The 23,137-nt window shown below is 53.2% G+C and overlaps 8 protein-coding genes across 8 annotated transcripts; 4 read left to right on the top strand and 4 right to left on the bottom strand.

Annotated features, from left to right (window-relative positions):
• Window positions 1–1,215: 1,215 nt before the first annotated feature.
• CKM354_000007900 (uncharacterized protein) lies at window positions 1,216–3,236 on the top strand (the record flags this gene model as incomplete). The annotated part of the gene is made up of 2 exons (XM_044795161.1): window positions 1,216–1,959; window positions 2,022–3,236. 2 exons carry the CDS (start codon window positions 1,216–1,218, stop codon window positions 3,234–3,236), a joined length of 1,959 nt encoding a protein of 652 aa, XP_044651096.1.
• A 1,661-nt stretch (window positions 3,237–4,897) lies between these two features.
• Window positions 4,898–5,656, bottom strand: CKM354_000007800 (uncharacterized protein; the record flags this gene model as incomplete). The annotated part of the gene is made up of 1 exon (XM_044795160.1): window positions 4,898–5,656. The coding sequence occupies one exon, from the start codon at window positions 5,654–5,656 to the stop codon at window positions 4,898–4,900; it is 759 nt and encodes a 252-aa protein (XP_044651095.1).
• A 674-nt stretch (window positions 5,657–6,330) lies between these two features.
• CKM354_000007700 (uncharacterized protein) lies at window positions 6,331–7,083 on the top strand (the record flags this gene model as incomplete). Its single annotated transcript, XM_044795159.1, has 1 exon — window positions 6,331–7,083. The coding sequence occupies one exon, from the start codon at window positions 6,331–6,333 to the stop codon at window positions 7,081–7,083; it is 753 nt and encodes a 250-aa protein (XP_044651094.1).
• Window positions 7,084–7,289: 206 nt separating this feature from the next.
• CKM354_000007600 (uncharacterized protein) lies at window positions 7,290–9,578 on the bottom strand (the record flags this gene model as incomplete). Its single annotated transcript, XM_044795158.1, has 3 exons — window positions 7,290–8,704; window positions 8,754–9,056; window positions 9,113–9,578. The coding sequence occupies 3 exons, from the start codon at window positions 9,576–9,578 to the stop codon at window positions 7,290–7,292; spliced, it is 2,184 nt and encodes a 727-aa protein (XP_044651093.1).
• A 691-nt stretch (window positions 9,579–10,269) lies between these two features.
• Window positions 10,270–11,337, bottom strand: CKM354_000007500 (uncharacterized protein; the record flags this gene model as incomplete). Its single annotated transcript, XM_044795157.1, has 1 exon — window positions 10,270–11,337. The coding sequence occupies one exon, from the start codon at window positions 11,335–11,337 to the stop codon at window positions 10,270–10,272; it is 1,068 nt and encodes a 355-aa protein (XP_044651092.1).
• Window positions 11,338–13,321: 1,984 nt separating this feature from the next.
• CKM354_000007400 (uncharacterized protein) lies at window positions 13,322–13,843 on the top strand (the record flags this gene model as incomplete). Its single annotated transcript, XM_044795156.1, has 1 exon — window positions 13,322–13,843. One exon carries the CDS (start codon window positions 13,322–13,324, stop codon window positions 13,841–13,843), a length of 522 nt encoding a protein of 173 aa, XP_044651091.1.
• A 1,329-nt stretch (window positions 13,844–15,172) lies between these two features.
• Window positions 15,173–19,419, bottom strand: CKM354_000007300 (uncharacterized protein; the record flags this gene model as incomplete). The annotated part of the gene is made up of 3 exons (XM_044795155.1): window positions 15,173–15,202; window positions 15,255–19,342; window positions 19,407–19,419. 3 exons carry the CDS (start codon window positions 19,417–19,419, stop codon window positions 15,173–15,175), a joined length of 4,131 nt encoding a protein of 1,376 aa, XP_044651090.1.
• Window positions 19,420–20,339: 920 nt separating this feature from the next.
• Window positions 20,340–22,331, top strand: CKM354_000007200 (uncharacterized protein; the record flags this gene model as incomplete). The annotated part of the gene is made up of 3 exons (XM_044795154.1): window positions 20,340–20,800; window positions 20,851–20,963; window positions 21,013–22,331. 3 exons carry the CDS (start codon window positions 20,340–20,342, stop codon window positions 22,329–22,331), a joined length of 1,893 nt encoding a protein of 630 aa, XP_044651089.1.
• Between the last annotated feature and the right edge of the window lie 806 nt (window positions 22,332–23,137).

The raw sequence follows: 23,137 nt of genomic DNA, 5'->3' as shown, positions 1-23,137 counted from the left end.
GAGTCTGAAGAGGAGATTGAGGGCTTTTGGATGGAGGGTGTGATGCAGGAAGGAGAGTGGGTCGAAATGGAAGGTGCGACGCTCGCCCGTGAAATGGGCTTTGATAATTCTCCCCTGCGCTTGTGGCAATGGCGAAAGTCGAAGAAGGAGTGTGCCAGTTGAGGGTTGTACTTGAATGGAGCATAGGAGATCTTCTACTCTGGCTTTCCTTTGCCCGGACCGCGATTTGGGACAGAGACTTGTTCTTGTCAGCCATACATAGAATGAATAGACCGTTCCGCTTCTCAAGACTCCAGTAATGCTCTAAAATCCGGCCTACCTCGAAGGAGTTCTGCGTGATAGTGCTACTTGCGTTAAGGATCGAGATGACTTAGTTGAGAGTGGCGGCCAAAGTGCATTGCGAGTTTGCGGAAGTCTTCTGCATACTCAGCTCAATCCACAGGCCGGAACAATATCCATTCTGGCTCATTGTAGAGCCCTCTGGAACTTTTCACGGTTCCCTGCTGTGATGTCTGCAACCAAGAAGTGACGGCGTACCCACTTTGGCCCGAGCGATGGGGTGACGCGGAAATTGGTGACGTCGCTGCTAGGAGGTCGTCACTTGCAGTGCAGTCGGGCAGCCCATAACGCTGCGTCAGACAGTATCGATATGAGAGAGCAGTGTTTTTCGGTGTTCTGTCGGCGGTAGTAGATTATACACGTCTCCATGGCGATGGCGATGTGCTGTCTGACTTTTTCTTGGAATGCCTCAGGTTGTACCACGCGGACGAATTAGGTTTAGCGCGATGATCTCATAGCCCGTCCTCAGAACATTCCATAGATTCTGGAGAAGAAGTGAAGGTGAAGATGCGGCAGAAGTGATGCCTCTGGCTGCCTGTGAACAATTCGATGAGATTCTAATCAATTGATTCAGACTGCTGGAGCGGTCGCGTGGCGTCTCGTCAATTTTGGCGGTGTCTGGAGGCATCCAGAGGCGACTGGTGGCTAGGAGAAGCAGGTGGAAGCTCGTCGAACATTCTCAAAAATTTGGCCCACCCGCAGCAGCTGCAGCAGGTACAAGAATCATCTTCGCCGCATTCAACTTTTCACCCACACAACATCACACATATTCGACTCTTACCTCTCCCACGAGTCTTTCTGCGCACTTCACACACCTTCTTCTAATCTCATCACCAACCCGAACACCCACATCCGCTTTCGACACACGCAGACACAATGGCACCAGCCATCGGTATCGATTTGGGTACCACGTACTCGTGCGTGGGTATCTTCAGAGATGACCGCATCGAAATCATCGCCAACGACCAGGGTAACCGCACAACACCCTCGTTTGTCGCCTTCACAGACACCGAGCGTCTCATCGGTGACTCCGCGAAGAACCAAGTCGCCATGAACCCAGTCAACACAGTCTTCGACGCCAAGCGATTAATCGGACGCAAGTTCAACGACCCAGAGGTGCAAGCCGACATGAAGCACTTCCCCTTCAAGGTCATCGACAAGGCCGGCAAGCCTGTCATCCAAGTCGAGTTCAAGGGCGAAGAGAAGACATTCTCCCCAGAAGAGATTTCATCCATGGTCCTCACCAAGATGCGTGAGACCGCAGAGTCATACCTTGGTGGCACCGTCAACAACGCTGTTGTCACTGTCCCAGCATACTTCAACGACTCGCAGAGACAAGCAACCAAGGATGCTGGTCTCATTGCTGGCTTGAACGTGCTCCGTATCATCAACGAGCCAACTGCCGCTGCCATTGCCTACGGTCTCGACAAGAAGACCGAGGGCGAGCGCAACGTTCTCATCTTCGACTTGGGTGGTGGTACCTTCGATGTCTCTCTTCTCACAATCGAGGAGGGTATCTTCGAGGTCAAGTCTACCGCCGGTGACACACACTTGGGTGGTGAGGACTTCGACAACCGTCTAGTTAACCATTTTGTCAACGAGTTCAAACGCAAGCATAAGGTAAGTCAAAGCAATATCTGCCATCGTTGTTGTCCCATGAACATTTACTAACAATTCTATAGAAGGATCTTACCGCCAACGCTCGTGCCCTCCGCCGTCTCCGAACTGCTTGCGAGCGTGCCAAGCGCACTCTCTCTTCCTCTGCTCAGACCTCTATCGAGATTGACTCGCTGTACGAGGGTATCGACTTCTACACCTCCATCACTCGTGCTCGTTTCGAGGAGCTGTGCCAGGACCTGTTCCGTTCCACTATGGAGCCAGTCGAGCGCACTCTCAGAGATGCGAAGATCGACAAGTCTTCCGTCCACGAGATCGTCCTCGTTGGTGGTTCCACCCGTATCCCCAAGATCCAGAAGATGGTTTCCGACTTCTTCAACGGCAAGGAGCCAAACCGCTCCATCAACCCAGACGAGGCTGTCGCCTACGGTGCCGCCGTCCAGGCTGCCATTCTCTCCGGTGACACCTCCAGCAAGTCTACCAACGAGATTCTCTTGCTCGACGTCGCTCCGTTGTCTCTCGGTATCGAGACTGCCGGTGGTGTCATGACTCCTCTCATCAAGCGTAATACCACCATCCCAACCAAGAAGTCCGAGGTCTTCTCCACCTTCTCCGACAACCAGCCTGGTGTGTTGATCCAGGTCTTCGAGGGTGAGCGTGCCCGCACTAAGGACAACAACTTGCTCGGCAAGTTCGAGCTTACCGGCATTCCACCTGCTCCACGTGGTGTCCCACAAATCGAGGTCACCTTCGACGTTGATGCCAACGGTATCATGAACGTCTCCGCCCTCGAGAAGGGTACCGGCAAGACAAACAAGATCGTCATCACTAACGACAAGGGTCGTCTGTCCAAGGAGGAGATCGAGCGCATGTTGGCCGAGGCTGAGAAGTACAAGGAGGAAGATGAGGCTGAGGCGGCCCGCATCCAGGCCAAGAACGCCCTTGAGTCTTACGCCTACTCGCTCCGCACCACCCTCAGCGATCCAAAGACCGAGGAGAAGCTCGAGGCCTCCGACAAGGAGACCCTCAAAGCCAAGATCGACGAGACTGTTTCTTGGCTAGACGACAACCAGACCGCCACCAAGGACGAGTACGAGAGCTCGCAGAAGGATCTCGAGTCTGTCGCCAACCCAATAATGATGAAGCTCTACGGTGCTGGTGGCGAGGGTGGCATGCCAGGTGGTATGCCAGGTGGTGCCGGCTTCCCAGGTGCTGGCGGCCCAGGCGGCGCTGGCGGTGCCGGAGGCGATGACGGCCCAACCGTCGAGGAGGTCGACTAAATGCATCATCACACCACACGCAACATAGCTTGACTGTCGTTGTTGAGAGCATTTCCTCTTCTGATTCGATATGATACCACTGGAGACTTGCATGGCATGGCGTTCATACAGGGTTTTTAGAGCATGATGACATGGGACTCATGACTTGGGATGACATGGAAAAAAGCTGCGCCCTCTTCATTGGGGTGCTTTTCCTTGACTGTAATGTAGCTGTTGCAGTGAATGCTTGATAGAGAAGAGATCATTGAGCTGAAGCTAGCAATGAAAAAGAAGTTCAAAAGAAATATCTTGTTCCGTTTCATTTTCCTTTCTATTCGCCATTATTGTTTTGCATCGCTTCCATCGTCATAGTCAAATGTGCTTGTGTGATCGCCTTGCTTCGCTTCCACAGCACGACTGTGAGCCATCACCCATGCTGCTGCACGTATTTGAGCCTGGAGACACTTGCAGAGTCTCTGCTATCATCCCGTCTGTCTCTTCCATTCTATCTCGTTCGTCCTGGTATGCATCGGAATCTCGACCGCTTTATTTCCACGACCTTTCCATTTTGCTATTTCTTACCGCCATGAGCAACCTTTTCTCGCCTCGATGGCTCGGCTCTGAGCTACCATCCTCGCTGCTGAGTCAATTTCAGTGTGGAGCCAATTGTAGAGTTACTGGCATAATATTTTTCTTTTGTCACTATGTGACCTTCGCCAATGTATATAAAGTTCAAGATGAGATGGCTTTGTCCTATTCCGTCTTCCCCACCGTTGATTTCCACATTTTGCAGGTTTGGCCAATAATTTAAATCGGTACATGGCCATGTCTTTCTACGAACGAGTTTGTCTCGCCACAAGAGCACAACTGTGAGCCACCATCCTCGCTGCTGAGGAAAGTCCTAAGAGTGGGGGATTTGCGGAGGTACAATCGTTATTGCACTGTCTTCCGACTTTTATTACTTGCTGGAGTGGGTAGCATGCACTTCGATTTGGCAACTCAGAGTGTACTTTTCGGCCAACCTGATTCTTTCCATCAGCGCAAATGTGAGCCACTGCCTTCGCCGCTGCACAATTTTCAGCTTGGAATCATTTCACAGAGTCAACCTGATCGTGCTCTTGTGAGTAGTTCTATCACTCAGGTCTGAGGCTGTGCCTATCGCGGAGCGGATCTTACTAGCAGTAGCTCTGCGCTTTCGAGGTAGGCTCTGTTTTGGCCGATGTGGAACTTGAAGGCCGTAGAGCTGAAGCATTGTGCTGAGCAAAGAGAGGTATCTGCTCCGATATCACAAGGAGTGCAATGGTCTCTCCCCAGACAATTGCCAGACAGCACAATTTTCTCTGGCAGAATGGAGCATTCGACGCTTACAAGGCTGGCCAAGGCCAAAAAGTGCGTCCTAGATATTGCCTAGAGATATGCCCGCAGGTATAGCTTCTTCTGAATTAATTGGAAGGTCTCTGCTCCTTGAGCTAGCCCTGGGACGAATTGAAAAAGCGGTTGCGACCTTGAGCTGACATCTCCCAAGCGATCGCTCGAATGCGCGCTTTCTCTGGTGAGACTGACGCTTCCCAGCCCACGAGGCTGACCACGGGCTTGACTTTTTCAGAGAACAACTGCACAAGGGCTGGCATCGCCTTCTCCGCGAGAGTCCAGAGGGCTACAACATCTTCCCGTCGGCTCTTCTACCTTTCCCTATACTCCTGCACCCCATCCAAGCTCCTCCCATTATCCCAAAACATCACCAAACCGCCTTTGATACCCTCTCTTACAAGCGGATTCTTCTCCCCTCCTGCATCCGACACCCCGCCCGCCACGGTATCATACCCACACTTTCGATAGAACTTCTCAGTCCCTTCCGCTCCCACGACCGAACATCCCACTCCCTCGGCTTTCGCTTTCTCGAAACCCCAAGCTGCGAGCTGCTGTCCGTGTCCTTGCCCACTCGCAGAAGGGTCTACGCCAAGGAGTGTGAGATCGTATACTTCAGCGCGAGAGCCAGTCCAGAAGTGAGCGCTGAAAGGTGGGAATTCGGACATGATGTTTGCTCGTGAGCGTTCTTGGGCACGGTTGGGATAAAGGAAAGACTCGAGGTAGTTGAATGCCGACATGGCAGATTTTGATAAAGCCTGATACAAAGTATCTTGAGGCTGATGTTCTCGCATGCGGGTCCAGTGAGCTATGCCGGTTATGATTTCTTGAGAAGGCGAGCTTGAGCTTTGTTCTGATGAGGTGGTTGGATAGGATACGAGGAGAAACTGATCCGTATCTTGGCTCGCCCAGACGTTACGGAGTTTGTGGAGGAAATGGAGGTACATGTCTTCTGGGTACTGATCTCGATAAGGGTGGATGTATTGGCCGAATAGCGGTTCGTCTTTGAATGCTCGGGCAAGGCATTTGGATGCTGGAAGCAGGTCCGAGTAGGTTGCTGGTCGGATTGGCATTTTGGCGACTAGACTATTGTTCTTGTTACGATTTGACGACTAATGAAGTCTGCGTGTGCACACAGAGGTCAATGATATTCCGAGATCAGATGGAGAGGCAGACCACTGCCGGAAAACATAAAACGACTCTCGTACCTCCACCTTACGAAGTGTAGCTAAGGCGCTCTGTGTCGACAAGCGAGACAGCTGCGGACTCCAGTCTGCGCGAGAGATCGCTGAGTGAGCGTATTTAAGTGCCTTTCGATCCTCGTATCTCCGTCTTGTGCAGCGTAGCTAGGGCGCTCTGTCTCAACACCAGCAACGCATCTGCGGAATCATATTCGTGAGGGAGATTGCAAAGTGAGCGAGTTTTCGTTTTGCAGTTCGCAACTAGGCACATCACGGAATTTCCGATGCATGGAAGCAATGCGCGGAGGTCCCGGAAGACGCCAAGCTTGGTGACAGGACCCTGTTGATGCTACGATCACATGGTACGAGTGCCTGAATGAGATGGTCTCGATCGCTGGCGAGGAGAATGTCGAAAGTTTGTGCTACTGGGTCTTGTGTACGCTAGAGGTGAAGTTCGGTGATGGCGCCAAGACTTGCTTCCGGCATCGCGTGAAGCTGTCGCGAACACGCGAAAGTCCGTCAACTCTGGACGTTGCTCAGCTACATTTCGTCCTCCACATCTCACAATGGGCTGGCTATGGTCTTCGAGCACTGGCGACGCTGCCAAACAGCCTTCACCGACTGAAGCACAACCTCCAAGTAGCAACGACAATGCAAGCTCGATAGCCTTGACAGAAGAACAACGTCTACGTATCTTCGGCCGCCCATCACCTACACCATCTTCCTCTTCGACCACTCAGCCGACACGAGAACAAGCCGCCGACGCCGAACTCGACGCCCTCATCAAAGAATTCTCCTCCTCCGACCCAACAAATCCCACCAAAGCCCTCTCAGCCCTCACAAAAGTCGAACAACAAGACCAGCAACAAACAGAACGCACCGCCCTCCCAGCTCAAACCTACCACGAACCTCCACCAACCTCACGCCTCCTCCCCGATGGCAGCCTCGACATCTCTCCGTCGGCAATCCTCCCACGCACAATGTCCTGCCGGCAACAATTCGACCAAGCATTCTACTGCCAATCCCTCGGCGGGAAATTCAACGACATCTATCGCTATGGACATCTGAGAGCTTGTTCGGAGCAATGGGGTGCGTTTTGGTTTTGTATGCGGACGAGGACGTTGCCGGATAAGGAGAAGGAAGAGGCGATTGTGCAGTTCTATCAGGAGAGGGATGAGAAGAGGAAGAAGGAGCGTGGAGGGAGTAGCGAGGATGTCTGGGAGTTGAGGACGAGGGCTGTGGAGAGGGCGTTTTGGAGAGATCCAGATGAAGATGTGGAGGGGAGTCAGCAGGGAATGGTCAAGAGTGGGAGGGAATGAGATCGGTGTTAGCATGAACGATATGAATCTGAAGAGCAATGGGGCACACGATGGAGCGGAGGTGCAAGTTCGATACAAGCCACGTGCAAGTCGTATCTCTTGCAGCTCTCTCGCGGCGCTACTTCGCATCCTCGCTAGGCTGATCTCCGATCCCGGGTCAGCTACTATACACATCTGGTCTGCCACTGGACTCACGCGTCGAGCTCCTAGTCGATCTCAATGATCTCCTGCTTGACCTTGACCTTGACCGGAGGCTTTGCCGCGGCTTTCTGCTTCAGCTTCAGCTTACGCTCGAGCTCCGCTTCTCTTCTCTCCAGCTTGATCTCCTCGCGACGAAGGCGAATGTTGCGCAGTTCGACTTCGTCCTCATCTTCACTCTCCTGCTTGGCAACCTGGGTGTACTGATATTCGACTTCGACCACCTCAGAGCGCTCCTTCTTGACCCCTCGGTTCTCTTCCGCTCTGTCCTCCATCAGATCCAGGATCGTACGTGGCTTACGGCTTGCTGGCAGCTGCTCAGTGTTGTTTGCGAATGTCGGTGAATCAGCCAGGCTGAAATGGCCTCGGTGCGCGGTCTGCTGGAGGTAGAGGGGCTCTTCACTGGCGCCGTGAATCATCCTCGAGGGCTGCGGTCTAGGAGGGGTAGTAGAGACTCGTAGGGGACTGCTTAGGAGATCCATGAGTCCTCCACTATCGCTTCGGTGATAGGTCTGAGCGGCGGTATTGCTGTGAGGAAGAGTCGGTGGCGCCTCAGTAATGAACGCACTTGCGCTGTCGTTATCCGGTACTGTGCCTTGGGGCTCCAAGTAACCAGGATCACGGGTTGCGTATCTACTCGAGGCCGGGACGGGGCCCTCCAGGATTCCCGACTTGGCCTGCGCAGTGTCCTGATTCTCAGAGGAATCGAATGAGACAGGCTGATTCTTCGCCTTTCCTGTGCGCGACTTCCCATTGCCGCTGCTCAGCGTCTCTTTTGCACTAAGCTTTTCCTCCATGTTGACGATCTCTTCGTCATCCTGGTCCAGTGGAAGAAGCGGTTGCTGAGGGGTAGAGCCTTTTGCTGGCAGAATCTGCTTTGCACTGAAGTCTTGCTGCGAAGTCTCCTCGCCATCCTCTTGCCCATCTTGTGATGACTGGTTTGAGACTGGATCATCGATGAGGACCCGCATCCACCGACCATCTCGCTGCACATAGCGCCACTTCTCCTCCTCCGGCAGGTTCTTGCACCCTTCGCAATAATTGTGTGCACTTGATGCTGTCAGTGGATCTGCATAGCTGTTCGAGAAGATGACATAATTCATCGCATGTTCATTGAGCTCAGAGCAGTCGAGGCACCCTTTGGCCTTCTTGGCACGAGGCATGTCTAGCTCCTCGGCCCCGTCTATTCTGGGCTCAATTCGAGCTGTTCTCTTCCTGCAAGTATTGATGCAACGGTATGCGGGACACTTGCGAGTCTTTTGTTTCGGCGCCTTCACGAAAGACCCTGCTTCGAGCTGGAGTCGTACATTTTCAGCTTGTTCTTCGCGTGCTGCGAAATCGTGATCACGCACTCTCGAATATCTGGCGGGATCACGTTGTAGGTGGGTAAGCAGATAGCTTTCTTCGACTCTGTGCATAAGATCTAGCACTTCGTCAGTACCGGACTCCTGCTTCAAATGTCCCAGACATACCCCACGACCTCAGACGGAACTCAAACCGAATCTTCCAGCCATTCTTGCTGTGAACGCGCTTGAAAGACGATCCATCACAAGGCTTCTCAACGAGAGCGTTCTGCATCTCCAGTCGACTACAGATCGTTAGCTGAGAAATGATATATTGGCTTCGATGATCGGCTGACCTTTGATCTCTGCGCGAGATCTCTGCCTCTGCCGGCCAATTCACATGGCCCTTCTGTACAACGACAGTCAAAGTACCAGGATTGTCATGATCATCAAATGCATCCTTTCGAATCGGATAGGGTGAAAATTTGTCCACTGTAGCAGCACTTTAGCCCAAACGCTCCATCACATACATAGCGACCACGACGTACCTTCCAGATCCGAATGCCTGTCGAACTCAGGCACTTCGTAACCATTTCCATCCTTGCCCTCCAAAATGAACTGCTGTCCGCCGATCACTGCATCGACATGTTTCCGATAGTAATCAAACTTTGGCTCATTGTCGGAGTGGAGAGCCTTTGTTGCCCTACTGGCAGAGTCCCACCATTCATACGCGCGATGGTAGCCGACGCCAACGCCGACAAGGACTGCGGTCGCAGTCCCAAAGTCGTAGTCCGGCTCAAAGCGCACTACAATCTTATATCGCTGAGTCGTGTCTTGATTGACAAAGCAAGAGATCTGTCGAGCTCGATATTCTGCTTGGGTCTCGCCGGCATACAGGACGGAGCTCTTCGCGTCAACCTCCTGATTGTGAGGAAGTTCTGGGAATCTCATAGGTCGTTGAGGATTGTTGTCGGCAGGTATGAGGTAGACCTCGATACCGCTTTCGTGCTTCATGGCTGCGTTATGATTCGCGAAGCAGGTCGTGCTTGATCAGTGTCGATGTTGTTGAGCGGTGGGAGGTGTTGTGAAAGAAGGTTGTCTGGAAGAGAAGAGGGTGGAAGAAGCTACGTTGCGGGTCCTAGTAGTTTGCACGTGCAAGCACGTGAAAATGAGTGAATCGAAGTGAACGGTCCCGAGCCCGAGCTGCTCACTCTTCAGGCGGTCTGAAAGAGAAGGCTACTCGAGCTCCGATGATCATCGTGGAAGAAATATTGGGTATGTTGAGCTCACTTTCTCAGAAGCTGCTAAGTGAGCCAATATAGCAGAGGCGCTTCATTGTCGCTGTAAGCAGAAAGATAATGAGTCGTTGAATACTACTCGACATCCGGCAGTGCTGTATGACAGCGAACGTGAGGCATACGAGTTAATCTCTAAGAGACCACCATTGCTCTGAGCCGTAAGATCTGGATGCTACCCAGCATTCAGTCTTAGCTGAAATAGGAGGCAAACGGCTTCAGGTGTAATCTCTGGAAATTTAGTGTTCGTTAACCAAAGCAGAGTATCAGATACGTTTCATTTCGTGAGATGCCATATGACTTGACATTTTTATAAAGGAACAGAAACAAGGAATATGATCTGATCGTCGTCGCCGCCCGCCGCCGCCCGTCCGCCCAGTCCACCGCTCCTTCAAGCCTCCACGCATTATTCAGACAGGCTGAATAGACAAATTCCCTCCCGAATACTCGCGTATACCGATGCACCCAAACGCAATTAGCATCTTCAACCTCTCAGGGTCGCCAACGAGACGCTCCGTCACGGGCTGAGGCAGCTTCTTGCCAAACACCGAGCATGCAAGCAAAGTGTAGTAATCCTTGATGTCCTCAGCTTGACGATGCAGCAGGACTTCCGACCACGCTGCGGTGTCGACACAGAGCATGTTCAGCTCGATTCTGCTTCCGTTATCTCCGATTTCCTCCTGTCTGAATACGAAGTCGCACTGTGCTCGAATAGCGAGGTAGTTGTGGAAGGGGCGATGAAAAATGAGGTCGACTTTGGCCTCAATGCGGCAGATTTTCGCCGCTTCGATGACTGCTTGAAGAGCTTTGACCCAGTATTTAAGATGAGGTCCGGCTCGTTGGTAGTATCCATGCGGCATGCCATCTGTTTTCTCGTACACACTCATGCTCCGCCAGTCCTCTGCGTCGTAGAAGACGTGAAGGCGAAGATGCAACTTGGTGCACAGGTTCTTCTCATGCTCCAGCCACGGGATGAGGACTTCTCCAAAAGTGTGCAAGTAGCTGGGTTCTCGGAACTGGAACAATACCTTGTTCGCAATGGCCGCAATGAATCGATTGAAGAGGATCTGCTCCTGCTTGATTGTGCCCTCGCTTTTGAATTCGGCTAGTTCGAGGTCCTGAACCTTCTCGACGAATGCAGGAGCATAAGTGCCGATAGGAGAAGCGTCCCTCACAACCAGATGCTGCTCTGTTGAGGACGTGCCAGATAATTCGGACAGGCTGATTTGGCGAACGGTCTCCGGCAACTGCGTCTCCGAGCTTCTACCCCTGATGACATCGAAGAACGTCTGCTTTCGCAGTTCCGCCGACAGGTCGCTTGCAAAGTCGTCGAGAAATAGTAATGGCGGAGCCAAGTCGCTCCTCTTGGGCTGGGGCTTTGGCCCTCCGGGATGTCGTCCGTCAGGACGCGACTTCCTATGCGGTTCGTCTTTGTCTTTGTCATGGCTTGCGTTGCCGCCGCTTTGTTCTGGTAGCATGTTGGTGCGCCTCGCGAGGCGAGAAGTGTGTGCGGACGAGTACGAACGACGAATGGCGGAATATAGAGGTTCTGCGGCACTCAAGTGAAACAGTGGAGCCAGCAGGCAGCAAGGTTGGCCGCGCGTGGAAGTGAACAGACATACCATCGGTCATATTCGCTTCCGACTTCACTTCCAATGCGACATTTGGACAGTCCCTCTTACGCCGCGAGTCTCCTTCGGGCTCGCCTTCAAGTTTGAAAGGGCTATCTCGTTACCTTCATGACCGACAACAGCATCAGCGCTGTCCCTCGCCTGTACAGTACCGAGTCTCCGGAATGCCTCGTGTCCTTGACAGATACCGCGCTGAGCACTCCCGCCACATCCTCACATCACTCTCCGGCTAAACGGCGCCATCGACATCACCGCCTTCATTTTTCAGCCAGGCCGAATCTGTCGAAAGTCCTTTCTCTCCGCCATAAGCCGATATTGAAAGCCACTTGATATCGAGATTTGCTTGGGGAGAGGACTGCAGGTCTGTCGGAGAGCAGTTCCCAACTCATTGATCTCCGCCATGAATCGATTTTGAACGCCATTCGGTATAGAATTTGGCGAGACGAGGGCCTGCAGGTGTGTCAGAGAGCAGGTTCCAAGCCGGTGATCTCCGCCATGAACGAACACTCAATGCCACTTAATGTTGAGATTGGCTGGACGAGAGGACTGCATGTGTGCCAGAGCGCATGTCTTGAGCCCTTTCTCTCCATTATAAGCCGATGTTGAACGCCGCTTGGTATCGAAATTTGCTGGACGGGAAGACTGCATGTATGCCAGAGTGCGTGTCTTGACCCCTGCCTCTCCGCTATAACTCAATAACGAAAGCTACTTGTTGTTGAGATTTGCTGGACGAGAGGCCTGCATGGCTGTCAGAGAGCATGCATTTGGCACTATCTCTCCGCTATTGATCGACGCTCAATGGCAGTTGATCTCTAGATCCGTTGGATTCTACCACGGCTTGTTTCTTAGAGAGAGCTTTCTGACACCTTTCTCTCCGCTTCGGATCAAAGCTGAATGCCAGGCAATCTCCAGAATCACTGGATCTAAGGACTACGCCATTTGCAGAGAGCATACCTGGAGCCGTTTGCCTCTCGTTCTAGTTCAGACTGAACGCTAAACGATGTCCAGATAACTTGGCTCAGAGCGAGGTCCGTCTCCCAGAGAGCGTTTCCTGCGGCTGTTCTCTCCGCTTCAATTCCAAAACAAAGCTGTCCACATCTATGGCCCTCGATATGTGAGCTATGAGCGTGTCTAGATCATAGAACTCGAGCACTCCTCCGAACGAAGTCTGCAACTCTTCCATGGCCCTACCAGCGTACGCTCCACGCGCCCCCTGCATGTCCTTGAGAGCTGCAAGCACTCCCGCGATGTCTGGGAGGTCCTCAGTCCGCGGCAATACAGTGCGTTCGTCGGAAGTAGTCATTGTGTTGGCGTAGCGGAGGAATCTTCCAGTACTCTCGATAAGTTTCTTGACAGCAGCGAGCTCTTTCGCATCAACGGACCTCTTGGCCACTATATCAGATGGCCAACCGGCCAGGTATCCCTCCAGAAAGAACGGCAAGCCACTGCGATTGACGAGCGGAGAGAGCTCGTCCTCGAGACGCAGTACTGTCCGAGGGCGCTCTTGCGACTTCACAGCATTGCTGCCTCACAGCCACTGTCGTTTGTGGACAATACCCATACGGCAAAATGCCTGCACTGCCAGCTGGGACTGGTCTGAAAAGCTATGAGCGCCCCGCTCATCGCTTTCTCTGCACCACGTTGCATTCCACACGGCTCTCTGAGCCTCCACAATTGCTTCAAGACTACCGCGCCGCACTGCACAAACGTGTCACTCGTTACAAGACAAACCACTCCAATCACAGTCTGATTCTTCCACCCGCACACATTACAAGACCTGTCCACGGACTTGCCCATCGCGGCTCTGCCGTTGACTCCCCCTCACTTCACCATGGATCCACTCAAGCTTCTCCTCGTCAGCACGATGTGGCTCATTCTGGACGTGCCCGCATACATCAACCCACTTTTTCGTGTTGCTCTCCCATCCGTGGAGGCCCTCAGCCAACTCATGGCTCTCACTGATCTTGTGTTCTGTCCTGGTCTCCTGGAAGTCCTCCAATCAGCGGCAACCCCGTTAATCAGCTGGTTTAAAAATCTCCCCACCAACACACCTGAATCATCATGGGGTATCTACTGTGTGGTGCTTCGCAAACCTGGCCACGTACCACTACTCTACTTCGGCTCTGGCACTGGCGTCAGCAGAGAAGGTGTCAAGACGCGTTTCGGAAACTACCTTGGCCTCCATCTTTCAACCTTGCCAACGTGGGTCAAGGCTGCACTGAATGATGGATACCTCATCGTGCACCTCGCCCTGCTGGCCCACTGCCCCATTCCAACCGTTGTACTGATCCCGGCGCTACGCTCCTTCATGATCTGTCTCGAGCCGGCTTTTCCAAGAGTCTGGTGGAGATAGGCCATGAGAGGGATCCTGCACCGCGACTTAGCAAAGTAATCGCCAACCTCTTCCGAGAGACTTCGACAATCCTCAAATGATTGCCGTCAAGCACACTGTTTTCCGAATAACGAACTGCTGGCCAGCTCCCAAGGGTAAGTACGGCAAGAAAGATCATTATCACGTTGTTAGGAGATATTGTTACATTTACGATTCTCTCTAGATAGTGAGAGGGTTCTCCGGCACCTAATATAGCCTTCCCATAAGTCTTAGCGCCGTAGGTTATTGGAGCAATTACCGACCTCGTCGAAGAGCTTTAGGCTATCCTCAAAGTATTACTAATAAGCGCACCTTTCTCTGCAGGAATAGAGACTGCCTAGCCCACAAGGTTAGCGACGGCTAAGAAACTAACCCAGACGTGTTAGAGAGACATAGCTAAAGTCACGACTCTCTCTTAAAACCGAGGGAGCTCCCTGCTTCTCAGTGTAGCTATACGCAAGGATGATTCGGTCGTGTCTCAGCGGAGCGATATCATAGCCCCAGGTCTAAGGAAATTTGGGCCAGAGACTCCAGACCAAGGAATGCAGGCATTTTTCGACTTCCGTTTCTCGCACCACCTAACCGACGAAGATGCGGAGCAGCTCATCGTCGAGCTTCAGGTGAATACTAAACCAGCCAGAATGAAATCAAGTCGTCGCTGACATCGAACTAGAATGCCCACCCAACAATAGATAGCATGACGCCGGAGTTTTGACAACGCCTGGGGAGGGCTGTGGAGGCCAGGTGCGAAAGCACTCAGCAGAAAGTGCTGTGGGCGGCCGTGGTGGACAGAGTTGTCGGACTTGAAGTTCAGTCCTGCCAAATGAGATTGTCCGAAAAAGCTTGTGGGCGCAGCGCTTGACTTGCGTGAGACTTACACCCCTAGAAGTCCACCACGTCTTGGGGATGCCAGAGAGGATCGAGTTTGATAAAGCTGGAAGGGCTGTGCGCAGGAAGCAAGTTCAATTTGTAGACGCCGGCTGGTGTAGTGAGGGTGCTGAAGTCAGTAGTCCGACTTGTTGCTGTCTTGCTGCCTGTGCCAAAGCTTTGCGAATCTCGGTACTGTCGTTCTGTCTCGTTTCTCTGCAAATTCTAGGCTTTCCCTGCCGCCAGACGTTCAAGCAGCATAGCAATGCGGTCAAAGCAGAGCGGGAAGTTAGCAAAGGCTGCGTACTGGCACTGATAGTAATAGTGATTGCGAAACCCTTCCTCTTCACAAAAAGAATATCTACAAAGCTATGATCAACACATCTCCTTCCATGGTATCAATTACCTCCTCAATTGCTCTACGCAACTTATGCTACCGTGTCTTTACGATTGGCTTGTCAAGTGATCAACAGCCTAATTGATAGTCAGCACACCGAACATCTCAGACGGAACTTTCTGTACTCACCCTATTAATGTCATAGTCAAACTGTTCTAACGCAGCGAGTGCTTGTCCTCGCGGATAACCCATACCAGTAAGCCTTTTCAAGATCGGATCATCATGTTCCGTGCCAGGAGTGAGAGCACCGCCTCGATCGGGCACGTTCTTTAGCGGCTGTGCAGTGAGGGAGCCGGCGGGAAACGAAGGCTTCGAGGCAGCTGCTTGCGCAGCATTCGAGCTGTCACCGAAAGCATTGCTCGACGAGTCGCCCCAAGGATCACTAGCATTGAGGCTCGTGTCAATCTGCTTACTGTTGTCCAACCCTGAGAAGATCGCATCCCAATCATCCTGTCCATTCGCTGAGCTTGGTTGTCCTGCCGAAGTGCTGCTCGCCATTGTGGAAGCCCCCAAGGCCGACTGCGAAGACGAAAAGCCAGCAAATCCGCTCGAGCCAGCACTATCGGACATCACGCCACGACTGGCAGCTACAGGGGTCTGCTGCGACGAAGCCATCGTGGTAGTCATGCTTGCTGCTGGAGAGTCAAATGTGGCGCTAAACTCGTCTTCTGGCCCATTATGACCAAAGTCGAAGTCATTGCCAGTCTTATCGGCTTCTTTGGCCTCGGCAAGGTCGTCAAAGTCATCGAAGTCATCGAACGCGCCTTTAGATGCTGCAACCTGTGCGGGTGCGGCGGAGCTTGTGCCCGTACTTGGAAAGGGGTTGCTGCTGTTCGATGTCGCGGGCGGTGTTCGCACGGGTGTGTGCTTTGAGGAGTCTGGTTCAATCTCCGTGGCTGTCGCCACAGCTGGCGTTGAGCTCTCAGCAGGAGGAGGACTTGTCGGGTTCTCTCGTGACGGGAGCAACCCAGTAAATTCCGCTGGGAATTGATTCTCATCAACGCGCTCGCCACTGCCGCCATGTGAGACTTTACTGCTGTCTTCGTATGCAGGCGGCGATTGCTGAGCTTCCGCAGAAGGCAAAGGCGTGGTGGCAGAGAGGGCTGCCGCTGCTGTCGCTGGATCCTTTGCGAGATCAGCATTTTCGGGTGGCGATGATTGACCGGGCGGAGGAGATGCGGCAGTGAAGTTATCATCAAAGCCACGGGCATCCTCGTCGTCGCTGCTATCACTTTCGCTATAATCCCGCTCCAGTGTTCGGATAGGTGGGAACTCAGATCCGCGAGCGGCTCCATTGCTTGGGACTGCGAAGGGATCTTCACTTTCTGCATCCTTCGATTTCTGGCTATCGCCAAACCCTGCAAACGCCGACTCAAAGTCGTCCTTGGCTGCAGCTGGTGTCACGGAGCGTGACGCGACAGGAGTGTCCTCTGCAACAGGGAATGCACCGGGTACACCCTCAGATGCGGCAGTGGAAGGCTTGGGATCTTCCGTGAAGCTGCCAGGCACATTCAGTGAAGCTGCGCTGGGGCCAGACAGAGTCTCACGAGGCGTCTCAGTCCCTCCCGCCCTGCTCGGTGGTGGCAGAACCTTTGTAGAATCGTTGTCAGTTGCGCTGTCCTTCTCCTCGGGAGGAACGATGGGCAGTTGAGAGGCAGAGAATTGGCGATCTTGAGGAGGCGGGGGCGGCTCAGAAACAGGTGGAGTTTCGTGCGTTGGTTCGGAGGGTGGAGGCGTTGCTGCTGGAGTGTGCTGACCGATTGATGACACGCTTTGTACGGAGTCAGACATACCTGCAGCCACGGCAGCACCAGCAACAGCACCGCCAGCCGCAGCTCCTGCGGTAGGAAGCGATCGACCGACGAAGCTCGTTGCGGGCGGAGTGCCTGTTCTGCTACCAGCCTGGCCTTGAGGGGCGAAAGCGCCCGGAGGACCGAACAAGGCATCGAAAGCGCTGGGCGTTGGTCCGGTCGATTGCGGACTGATCGCTCGGGCCTCACCACCTTCACTGCCAGGCTTACGGAAGAATGGATTGTTGGCGCTCAATGTGCTTGCAGGGCTCGCCATTCCAGGGCTGGCAACGCCAGATTCTGTGACAGGTGCAACAGTCTCCGCTGGCTGGGCTTCTCGTTCCGCAGCTTCGCGCTCAAGGGTTGCCTTTTCAGACAGTATTTGATCCCGCGCACCCTCGCTCGTGGCGAGCTGCTTCTTGTTGATACTCACCATGCCCTTCTGCTGCCTCGCATCAAGCTTGAGTTTCTCGATCTCTGGCTTCAGCCTTGTGACTTCCGCATTGACTTCCGTTAAACGCTGCTTGAGGGCTGCGTTCTCTCGTTGGTCTGCCTGCAGCTGCTGTGACACGGTTTGGTGCTGCGTTGACAAGTCTTGGTAGTTGCCTTCGAGCAACGCCAGCTCTTGACTGAGCTTCTTGGTGGACTCTCGCGAGGTGGCCAAATGTGTCTCCAGCTCCTTGACAGCGCGGACCTCTTGCTCAAATTGGGCCCTAAATTGCTGCAAGCGGACTTCCAGGTCACGTTTCTGTGCATTCGTCTGATTCAGCTCAGCTTGAGTTACATTCTTCTTGCTTTGAGTTTGCTCCATCTGTCCACGAAGATTGCCGATCTGGTTACTCATGTTCGCCAGCTCAGTGGTGTCGCTGGTAATCTTGCTGGCCTCTGCAGCATGCGTCTCGTTATCGCCCAGCAAGTCGTCATTGGCAGTAGGTGCAGTGGGTGCGCGAGCAGCAGCGCCTTGATTCGATCCGAAGGAGCCTCCCGTGTTTTGCTGTGCCAGCGTGGCACCGAACGCAGAAGACGGAACAAAAGGCTTGAATACACTGGCAGGGCCTGCGGCGGGTGCTTGAAACCGGCTGGGGCTGCTCGGAGTCGCCGGAGAGCCGCCAGCAAAGGGGTCTCGTGTAGCAGAAGTACCTGTACCCTGAGGTTGCAGTGTAGGCGCTTGAGGCTGAGCAGGTTCGTCTAGGCCGAAGAGGTCATCAGCAGCCGACTTTGGCATGGCAGGTTGCTGTGCAGCATTATCGAAAGCTGGCGCTGTGGATTGTGTCTGCTGTTGCTGTGCTCGCATGCTGGGAGGAACAAGTGCGGGTGGCAAGAACGCTGGCAATGGGGGCGGGTTCGGCCCTCTCTGCTGCCTGATCAAATACATGGCGACTGCGAATTCGTCCTTGTTGAGCTGGCCCTCGCTTTTGATATCCGAGAGGTCCCATATCTGTGCCAGAGATTCTTCCGAAAGCCCAGAATTGGAAAAGAACGACACTGCTTGTTCGCCCGTGATGATACCACGTCCTGCAGGATCGATAGTCGCGAAGAACTGATCAAACTTGGCCTTATCTGCAGGTGTGATCAACCATGGCTGCCCAGTAGTCTGCGCAGCGATCGGCGGAGGAGCACCGAATGCCGCTTGACGTGCCAATGGACTCTGGGCACGCGCTGTCCCGGTCGGCTGTCCGCTGAGTTGTCTCGGGATTGGTGCTTGTCCAGTGCCCTGGCGACTGGGTGGAGGCCCGCCTCTTCTAGACGCAGCTTCATATAGGCCTTGCGGAAGCGTAGCAGGTAACGCTGCCATCGCTCTCATCTTCATGCTCGTCAACAGATGCATGGCCACAATGAACTCAGTCTGATCCAAGGCACCCCTTTGCTGACGATCTGCGAGCATCCATATTCTACCCAATGTCTCGTTCGGCAGCCCAGCTCTTTCGAAGATGGCCTTCGCCGTCCCGCCATCAATGAGTCCATTCTGAGCTCCTGAGCGCTCAAACAATCCCGAGTACTGCTGCACCTTGGCCGGATCGAGCGGAGGCACGCGGCCTGGAGCCGAGCCGGATAACTGGGGTTGTTGAAAGGCTGCGGGAGCCGGACTCGGTGGTGCTACAGGTGCGCCGCCAGGTATCGCGAGTCCTTCGAATTTAGGGATTGGCCCAGGCTTGAAAGCCAGCTCATTGCTCGGCGGCTTGCCCGCTTGATAGTGTCCAATCAACCTCAACACCATACAGAAGCCTGGCTTTGACAGAAAGCCGCGGTTCTCGGTGTCCGCAATCTGCCATATCTCGCCGAGGACATCGGGGGAGACTTTCGTTCGTTCGAAGAAATTGACGGCATTCTCGCCCGTGACGACGCCGAGCTGATCCTTGTCTGCGTGGTTGAAGAGGAAAGCGAAGGCGCGCTTCTCGTCGGGGCTCAGGTTAAGGATAGAGTGGTCTGATTGGTTTCTGTCAGCTTCCTGTCATAGCTCTCTCCCAGCTCGAGCATTGATGCCGCGTACCGGACTCGGACATGTTGCCTAGCACTGGACATGTAGCTGGAGCCGCGCGGTCATGCAAGGACGGGAGCAGGCGGCGGCCACGCGCACTCGCGAGCGGTGTATGTGATTGTCTAGAGGAGGAGGTGGTTGTACTCGAAGAGGAGGCGAAAGATTGGTACAAATGCACGTGGAAGTGGTGGAAACGACCGCAAGTCCCGTTGGAGCATGAGCATGGGATGGCTGGCTGACAAGCGTGAGAGCTCCCGCGGTCGGATCATCCAAGCTCCCGTGCTCCATGACGAACTTCGCGTCGTCCAACCTCATCTCCTTCATCTCCCACGCGCACGTGCTGATTCACCAATCATCACGTTCACGTCTTTGGCCACGCCCTGCATCGCATGCCGCCCTTCTAGATCTGATTTGGGAGGTAGCTTCTAGCGCTCACATAGCAACAAAGTACGAAGAAAGCTTCCGGGCAAGAACACAAACGACGACTATCCCAAGCAAGTGAGCCGAGCCACTCTGAGGTCCATTTGGACGTCTAGTGCCCTTGACAGCGTGGAATCTGTGGAGAAAGGCGACTGACGGCTACTGTGTCCCAAACAATAGTTCTAATTCCATAGCTTCCAAGTGTTTTCACACCTCATTTACGCCTCAGACAGCAGAAAACTAACTATGATGTGTCGTACCGTTGCACCCACTGGCAGTAGTGAGCACTCAATCGCAGCAATGACAGGACAGCAGTCCTCATTTGCACCCCAGCACTTTCACTCCATTCCACTTCAATCACATGCGACTTTGCTCTTCAGGGCTTCACATGCCGATTTTCAGCCTAGCTGATTGCGCACAAACCAATTCAACTTTGACACAACATCAGACCATTCCGACCATTTGTTCTCAGGCGTCGCCTTCGAACAACAAGCCCTTCACCTGCACGTATCATCGCCGCCAAAAATGAAGCACAAAGACGGTATCGAGTGTTATCTCAAGGCACGAGGCGCTAGCTACGACGAGCGCAAGTTCGCCGAGATACCGCAAGATGTCGACAATGACAATGACCACCGCATGCACAGCGTGGTCCTCAAGACACGGAACAAGTTCAATGTCGTGCTGAAATTTTCAGACACTTTCGACATGTCTTCTGCGTCGCTGATGCACATGCTTGTAGCACTCAAGGCGGCAAGTGGCCAGCGGCACCTGTTCAACTGCATCTTGACGAAGAGGAGTGTCAGCTCAGGTGTTGCTACTGTCTGGTCAAAGAAGGACTTTGGCTTTACATTCACCGGCTGGGCAACGGAATCCAGCATCATCGCTAAGGCAAGAACATTTGCGAACTACAATCTCGATCCTGCTCGATGCGATATGCTCATTTCTGTACAACGAGGTCACGGAGTATGGACAGATGCTACTAAGAGGTATGCTTTCACTGGATACCACATCGTTCTCGTAGGCTTATCCCTGGCAGGAAACATCCAGAAGACCCAGAAGAATGGGACCAGATCCGTGGCGGCTCGTTTGCTCCACTTTCTGGTGAGATGGGCGCCGCCTATGTCTTCCGCTTCACGCCTCAAAGTCGAGGTATGACTTGACATCCAATTCATTTGAGTTTATCTGCTAACAGGTGCAGTGACTTATGGCAAGACAGTCCAAAAGTGCCGCTTGCCCCTTGCGAGACCTGTGTCAACCAGAACTCTTGCATTTGCTGCAGATCCGGGGTTTCGCGCAGACGTGAACCGTGCTGCGGCGTTCCGAAAGCGTGTCAAAGAGAAGGGCGGAACGACTGATCAGACGATACTATCTTCCGACTCTGGAGCACTCGTGTCGTCCGAGGCTGCATCTACGTTGAGATGCGACGCACCTTCGGATGGTACTGTCCAAGGAGTTTCGTCGTCTACATCTTTGCCCTCAGACAAGGCAGCTGAAAGTCGGCCCTCAACTTCCATTCAGATCTGCTCTTGTCCAAAAGTGCATCGGACGAGCACAAAGCAAGTAAAGACGAACAAGTTCATTCCTCAGTATGGGGGAAAAGCTTCAACCAGCATGCGTGAATGGCCGGATGATTTGGCACAGGATGAGTCCCCATCACCAGCTGGAGACACGCCTCCAACCCATCTGACGGCCAGGCACGACGGCGATGCTCTGGAAACAGCTGCAAAGCAATGCACGAGCTGCAAGAAATTCAAGGCACCGCCATCGGGCAAGAAGATTACCTATCGAAGGTCGCGAGGCAGATACATGTGCGTCCCGCGCAATGCACCCAATGAAGTCGGGCCAGCGGATACTGTGTTACGTCGGACAGTGTCCGAGACGGATTCTCCAGCACGACCAACTTCAGAGCCTGATCTTCCACTCGCTGATGGTATAGACGCAGACGCGGCGTCGGTTGCTGCTCCCTCCAGTACGTCTGAAGAGCACGAAATCAGCCAGTCTGAAATAACGCAGGTAGTCTCAGAGGAGCCAGCCGCGCAGCCTCCCAATTCTTCGACGCCGGTGACCGCAAAGACTCCTGGTTCTCAAGCAGATGAGACATCGCTTGATGAACCCAGTATCACTTCTACGAATCCCATCACAGTCGTTGGCACAGAGGCAACAAAGCAGCCAGCTTCAAATAAGCGCCCAGTTGAACCATCAAACGAGCAACCTCCAGCCAAACAACCTCGCATCGAAGAGAGCACCATTCCTCACAACGAGAATCAGAGTGTCTCAATCAAGACCGAACCAGAAGCCGACACAGACATTCAATTCGTCACAACCCAAGACGCATCCAAGACGAGGCGCGAGAAGCGCTTGGAAGAGGAGATTGCCCGTACGCAGCGTGAACTGAGACAAATCGAGCTTGAGAAGAAAATGGAGGAACTGCAGCGTCAGCTAGCAGCCGAGCAGCGCCGCAAGCAGAATGCTACGCCTATGATCCAGGTGAAGCAGGAGATTATTGAGCTTGATTAGATGTCGGAGGCGCCTGAAGCCTTACCCTGTACTGCATATCAGCCAGTCTGAATACTGGACCCCAAAAAGGACCAAGTCCACTCGGACTCAATATCAAAATTGTTCCAGATCGATGAGGAATACAAGCCTTCCTGCCATATCCTCATAACTGTTTCTCTCTTTCCGTTCATCCAAGTCGTCGGAAACGAACGCCAGTAAACACAGTGTTCTCCAAAGACCGCAATGCCTCCCATCTCACGACGATCTCTACGGCCAAAAGAGACCCTTGATACATTCTTGAGAGACATGACTGCATCCACGACTCTGTTTCTAGATAGCCAGGGAGGTCTCTGGCTCTCGATATAGCCTTGATATGTATTTTGGCGTCGTGAAGTAGCGGAACAACCACCATTCGCCGTAGTAAGCTTCGAGCTATCTTCAAACGATTGCGATCAAGCTCACTATTCTCCAGAGAAGGAAATGCTTCTCAGCTCAAGAGATCGAACACGACTAGAAAGATTCTTGCCATATCGTCCGGAGACATAGCTGTACTCACGACTCTCTGAATGGAAAGGTTGCTCTCTAGCTCTCAATTTGGCTTTGTTATAGAATTTGGCGTCGTAGTCTTGCAGAACCATTATCACCTTCCTCGGAGAGAATTAAACTAACCTTAAACATTTACGGTAAAGCGTATCTTTCTCTGTAAAAGCAGAAACTGCCTAGCCCACAAGACTAAACACGGCCCAAAAACTGTCCTCAAAGTGTCTTGGAGATACATCTGCATCCACAACTCTCTCCAAATATCAAGCAAGCCCCCCGCTTCTCAG

The sequence above is a fragment of the Cercospora kikuchii genome (genome assembly GCF_019650295.1).
Source record: "Cercospora kikuchii DNA, contig_00001, whole genome shotgun sequence".
Taxonomy (NCBI): Eukaryota; Fungi; Ascomycota; class Dothideomycetes; order Mycosphaerellales; family Mycosphaerellaceae; genus Cercospora; species Cercospora kikuchii.
This window is presented reverse-complemented; position numbering and strand designations above follow the sequence as displayed.